Consider the following 6,042-nt stretch of genomic DNA (forward strand, 5'->3'; position numbering starts at 1 on the left):
TATATCTGTTGATAAAGGTAAATTTCATATTTCAAAAAAATGTAAATAACAGATATGTTAAATTTGTTTTCCATTGATCTATTTTTTGATCTGATTGAGCTGAATCCCATTTTTTTTTTAGATTTTTGCTTGTTTATTTGTTTGTTTGTTTGACCAGTCTGGGACACAGGAACAAAGGTGCTGTCTGGTGGCTGCTCTGCAGTGCAGAGTTTGTTCCAGAGATGAAGATTCCAATGATGTAAACAGTTGGATAATTTAGTTTGGCTCCAGCTGCTATAGTAACGTGAAACACCACCACCACTACAACCTGCTGCTGTGAGTAACTACAGCCTCCTCTGCTGGTTTAAAGTTTCTGGGTGGTTTACATCAGGACTGGGCTCAGGACTGGCTCAGTCTTCCTCCTCCAGGCCCCGTCCTCCAGCTGTTTGGCGGTCTTGCCCTCCGTGAGCCACGGCGGCCTGCAGCTCTCCTGAGCTCCTGCAGGAGGCAGTGCAGCGGGGCTTCTGTCCATGGTGCTGAAGATTCGTCCGGCCCTGTCCGAGGTGCTGAACGGCTCAGGGGTGCTGAGCTCAGTCTGACGCCGCCGTGACACCGCTGCAGACCCTCTGCTGTGGGTCCGGAGGTGGATTGTGGTTGTAGTCATCGTGGTTTGTTCCAGTGAACGTGTGTTTGAGCCGGCGCTGTCTGAACGGAGGGGGAGGGGATGGCATTAAGGTAAGGCTTTATGTGTCTGACAAAGAGCACGAAGCGCTTTCTCCTGTCGGTGTTGTCCTCGGCCCGGCTGCAGGCCTTACGGTGGTCTACACCGGGCAGGCGGCACGGGACGAGGCGCTATTTCACTTCGCTCGTCGCGGAGTAAGTGCGCTTTCTGTAGGGTTTGCCTTCGTGGAGGATCGTTTCAGATCGGTCAAATGTGTCAGGCTTTAACCCGATTATTATTGTGGCTCGTTATTTCTGGCCCCTACAATGGCGGCCGGTGTCGACACGGTGAGGTTAGTGAAAAGATGAACCGATGACCGCGCGTTGACGGAGGCGTCTTGTTTGTGTGTGTATGTCAGTGTAGATAGGACGGAGGCCTCGCTGGTTCACAGGCCGGCCTACATCCTGCTGTCAGCGGGGAGCCGTCACTCCGTCCTTAGTACTCCATGTTGGTTTGTGTTCACTGTTCTACCTGCTCAAATGTAGTGGTAAATACACATTTAGACGGAGGCCGTGGACTGGAGCAGGTAAACAGTCACCTGCTTTGGCCTGTGACCCTGTTCCCAAACTATCAGGACCACAGTCTGTCAGTCTGTCATCATACCTCCAGGAGCACAGAGAAACCTCCAAATACATTATATATTCAGTATATATAAGTTGTGTATGTTGTATGCATTGTATTATCATTGCTGAATATCTTCTAATAAAACTATGATTGTTTTGGATTGTTTATATGATATTTAATTATATGTTTTTATTATGGTCTTAAATTCTGGATTGGAATCTTAGACCAGTAGAAAAAACCCTTCCCTCCCTTCTGTCTGTCAGGATCATACTGTGCAGCTGTTAGTTCGCTCTTCCACCCTCAAATATACCTGCTGTCTTTGGACACGTATTTCTGTAGTACAATTACTGCTGCCTCTTCTCAGGAGGTGTGTTGGTCTAACAGGGTAAGAGCGGTCAAATGGAAGCAGCAGAGACAGAGACAGAGAGTATGAGTCAAGCCTCAGAAATGCAGGATCCTTCATTTCCCACAATGCAACCAACCTTTTCATTAGACTCTCCCTGCCTGGTAAATGTCCACATCTGTCATGCTCCTGTACGTCACCAGACTGTAATGTAGAAGACCTTATACAACAGACTGAGTGGTTGTGAGCTGAAACAGTAAATGTTCTTTTTTTTCTACTGACTGTGACGTGTTTGTTTCATCCAACAGAAAATGAGTTCAAAGGTCAGAGACTGAGTCAGCAGTGGACCAAGAGAGAGCCAATCAACCAGAGAGGACACGCCTCAAAATATCAAAGTATCTATCAAATCAAAGTAGTTATCTATCTTCTATCTATCTATCTATCTATCTATCTATCTATCTATCTATCTATCTATCTATCTATCTATCTATACATATATATATATATATATATATATATATCCATCCATCCATCCATCTATCTATCTAATGTCTCTCTGTTTATTCAGATGAGCCAAGACGTTACAGAGACACGAACACGAACCCGCTCCAAAGGCATCCGGGGTCAGTATACACACACACACACACACACACACACACACACACACACACACACACACACACACACACACACACACACACACAGAGTGTGGTTGGTTACCATGTTAACCATGTTACAAGAACAGGATGTTTATGTTTCATTTATCTAAATGTGCAATGAGTAAATATTTTTCCTACAAAATAAAAGCATCATTGCTCTTTTACACTGATAGTTCTGACTTTTATTTTTGTATTTAATGATTCTCCTGCTTCTTCACTCTCAGTGTCGGAGCCTGTGGGACAAGAGATGAAGCAGGACTTGAGGTAGGTGATCTGATGCCTCAGCTGAAGACTGTCAGTGTGTATACAGAAGGTGTTGTGTGTATGAAGTGTGTGTTTGTCTTGCTGCAGCTGTAGCAGCTGTCCCACCCCTGGATGTGATGGCAAAGGCCACGTCAGTGGAAGATACTCACGACACCGAAGGTAGGATTCAAACTCTCTGTACAACAGTTAGTTAGCTTGTTAGCATGAACACGTAGCAATGGCTTCATGCTATCACCCATACTGAGATAAGATGTCAGCAAATGAATCACAGATTTAGGTTTGTTTTACCTACCTATTAAGTTTGTTTTACTTACCTTTCTGTTTGATTTTTCATATTTTCTATTTTTATTCAAAACCAACTGGATTGTTGAAAGGTTCTTTCACAGACTGACGTCACAAGCTCTTGTACAGTATGTCCTACACACTAAGCTAGAGCTAATACCCACCTCCCTTCACTGGAACTAAACAGACTGAAAGTTCACGTCTTATGTGGACAGATGTGTCAACGTGTTTTTGGCCGTGTAGTATAATGATAGTAAATGAGGACATGAAAATATGTAGCCAACATACAGTGACAAATTAAAGGAGACACCAACATCAAGTGTCTCAGTCAGGTGTTGTTCCACCAAGAGTATCCAGCTTCAACTCTACTCGAGGATGAACCTTTCTTCATAAACATGTTCCCTCATGTGGTGTTTAGATGATGGTGGAGGAGAGCTCTGTCTAACATGTCGTTCCAACTGCCATAGTTCACCTGGACTGAGATCAGGTGACCGCGAAGGTCGCATGATCTTCATTCTCATCAGACCCTCAGTGACCCTGTGACCTGAGGATGAATACAATATAAACACACTTCATGTTATAATACTGTCATTATAATTCTTCATATGTGGATATATGTGAGATAAGTAAATTATTGGATGTTGTCCAGTTCAACAACAATCAGAATTTCAGTGAAACCAGTATTTTGACCTTAATGATAGAATAGTCTAACTGCACATTCACATTCACCCACAGTTGCACCATAACTCCACTGTGTCTTTGTTGAATTCATTATTTTTTAATGTGTCTGAAAATGTTAGAAAAATAATGTGAAGACTTATCTTCATCTGAGTTACAATAAAGAAGAAATACAATCTTTTTGATTTAATAACACAAATCATTGTGTTGTTTTCGGCCATATTGAAAACATGATTCAAACATTCTCAGACTGTGAACCCTCATCAACAGAAGCCACTGGAGTCAGGAGGTACCAAACCTGGAGTCAAGAAGTATAAGACCTGGAGCCAAGAGGTATCAGACCTGTAGTCAGGAGGTATCAGACCTGTAGTCAGGAGGTATCAGACCTGGAGTCAGGAGGTATCAGACCTGTAGTCAGGAGGTATCAGACCTGGAGTCAGGAGGTATCAGACCTGTAGTCAGGAGGTACCAGACCTGGAGTCAGGAGGTATCAGGTCTGGAGTCAGGAGGTACTAGACCTGGAATCAAGAGCTATCAGACCTGTAGTCAGGAGGTATTAGACCTGGAGTCAGGAGGTATCAGACCTGGAGTCAGGAGGTACCAGACCTGGAGTCAGGAGGTATCAGACCTGTAGTCAGGAGGTATCAGACTTGGAGTCAGGAGGTACCAGACCTGGAGTCAGGAGGTATCAGGTCTGGAGTCAGGAGGTACTAGACCTGGAGTCAAGAGGTATCAGACCTGGAGTCAAGAGGTATCAGACCTGGAGTCAGGAGGTACTAGACCTGGAGTCAAGAGGTATCAGACCTGGAGTCAAGAGGTATCAGACCTGGAGTCAGGAGGTACTAGACCTGGAGTCAAGAGGTATCAGACCTGGAGTCAGGAAGTATCAGACCTGGAGTCAGGAGGTATCAGACCTGGAGTCAGGAGCGGTCAGATGATTCACTGAAGTGATGTCCAGCTGAGACTGCAGCAGCTCAACACAGATGAAGATTAGGGTCACAGCTGAAGGTTTAAATGAATCACTGGAGCTCGTTCACATCTCTGTTAATGTTTAATGGCTGTGTTCAATAAAGAAAACTTTGTGTTATTAGCTGAAGCACATGGAGGTTTCTATGAAGGTTGGTTCAGACCAGGTCAGACTGTGTACAGTGCTGCTGTCTGTTATCTGTTACACCTCACAGTGTAACAATGACAAACACACACTATCAGTGGTGCTGTTTTATGTTAGCATGTTGGATGTTAGTATTAACGTACACACCCACCCTCCTCTCCTCAGTGTCCTAGGATGTCCTATTGTGAAGAAGAGGAAGCTGGAGGAGGCCGAGGCTGAGGCCGAGGCCGAGGAGAACCAGTCTGCTCCCAAAAGGAGGAACCAGCCCGTCAAACAGGCAACCGATGATGGCTTTACCGCAGACAGTGATGCAGCAGAGGAGGATGAGGAGCAGAAAGAGGAGGAAGAGGAGGAAGAGGAAGACCTTAAAGAGAAGAAGAAAAACAAAACAAAAAGCAGACCAGAGTCAATACAAAGTGAGTGAAACAAAACCAGAACAGTACAGCTCCAGTGTAGAGACCAGATAAAACAAGTCCTTAAGGTCGAGGCAGAGGTAAAGGTCAGAGGTTAAAGGCTAAAGAACAGTAAAGCAGGAATACTAACACTGGAGGAGATGATCAGGGAGATCAGGGAGTGGGATCTGAAACCACAGGAGAGGTAACAAAAGTAAAACCTCAATTATGAAAAAGAAAGAAAGAAAGAAAGAAAGAAAGAAAGAAAGAAAGAAAGAAAGAAAGAAAGAAAGAAAGATGGGACAGTAGTGAATCTAATTATTCACAAAAAAAGCAGACATTATAGAAATGTCAGAGAAAGGTAGAACCGTGTTTTTCTGAGGCCGTCAGCTGAGGGTGAAAATTAAACAATGTTTATTATTTTCATGGACTGACTCACAGCAATGCTATCTGCTCTTAATGCTGCTGTGAACTAAATGCTAAAATCAGCATGTTAACATGCTAACAATGACAGTGTCAACATGCTCATGTTTACCTTGGTCACCATAGACAGATTAGCGTGTTATTACAGTATTATATTAACAGTTTAGTGATTTATCATGCTAACCATAGCCAGTTAGCACTACACAGCACAGCTGAGGCTGATGGGAGTCATCAACAGTATTGTACAAATGTAAATGTGTCTGGACAGTGAGGGTCTGACTGACGGTGTGAGAACTTCACCATCTTAGAAAAGGGTGGTGTGGATCTATGTTACAGGGAGGAGGTTGTAACCTGAGTGAAGCAAGCAGACACAGGCTCACTCCATTACTGCGTCATCATCAGTCAGATAAGGTCACTATATGTCAGTCACCATTTCCAGAGTTATAAGCTATATCTTTTCTACTTTGACTCCACAGCAGACTGCTCACCAGAGACAACAGAGGACAAGGACACGGCAGAGACAGCAGCTCGTCCTTCAGCTGAAGACAACAAGAACCAAACTGAACATGAGGAAACTGCTGAGGAAGTGAAGGTGGAAATGCTCTCCGACCATCATCAGCAGGAGG

At 44.1% G+C, this 6,042-nt stretch overlaps 1 protein-coding gene across 2 annotated transcripts; it reads left to right on the top strand.

Moving 5' to 3' along the window:
- The first annotated feature begins 574 nt into the window (after window positions 1–574).
- LOC111219296 (myelin transcription factor 1-like protein) lies at window positions 575–5,173 on the top strand. 2 transcript variants are annotated; one of them, XM_022741930.1, is made up of 6 exons: window positions 575–714; window positions 1,916–2,019; window positions 2,176–2,230; window positions 2,491–2,530; window positions 2,618–2,689; window positions 4,767–5,173. In XM_022741930.1, the coding sequence occupies exons 3-6, from the start codon at window positions 2,176–2,178 to the stop codon at window positions 5,023–5,025; spliced, it is 426 nt and encodes a 141-aa protein (XP_022597651.1). In that variant the 5' UTR covers window positions 575–714; window positions 1,916–2,019; the 3' UTR covers window positions 5,026–5,173. The 2 variants fall into 2 exon arrangements, with proteins under 2 accessions (XP_022597651.1, XP_022597650.1); XM_022741929.1 differs by having other exon boundaries at window positions 1,916–2,002.
- Window positions 5,174–6,042: the final 869 nt, after the last annotated feature.

Source organism: Seriola dumerili, unplaced genomic scaffold (genome assembly GCF_002260705.1).
Source record: "Seriola dumerili isolate Sdu_G_001 unplaced genomic scaffold, Sdu_1.0 BDQW01000056.1, whole genome shotgun sequence".
Lineage (NCBI taxonomy): Eukaryota > Metazoa > Chordata > Actinopteri > Carangiformes > Carangidae > Seriola > Seriola dumerili.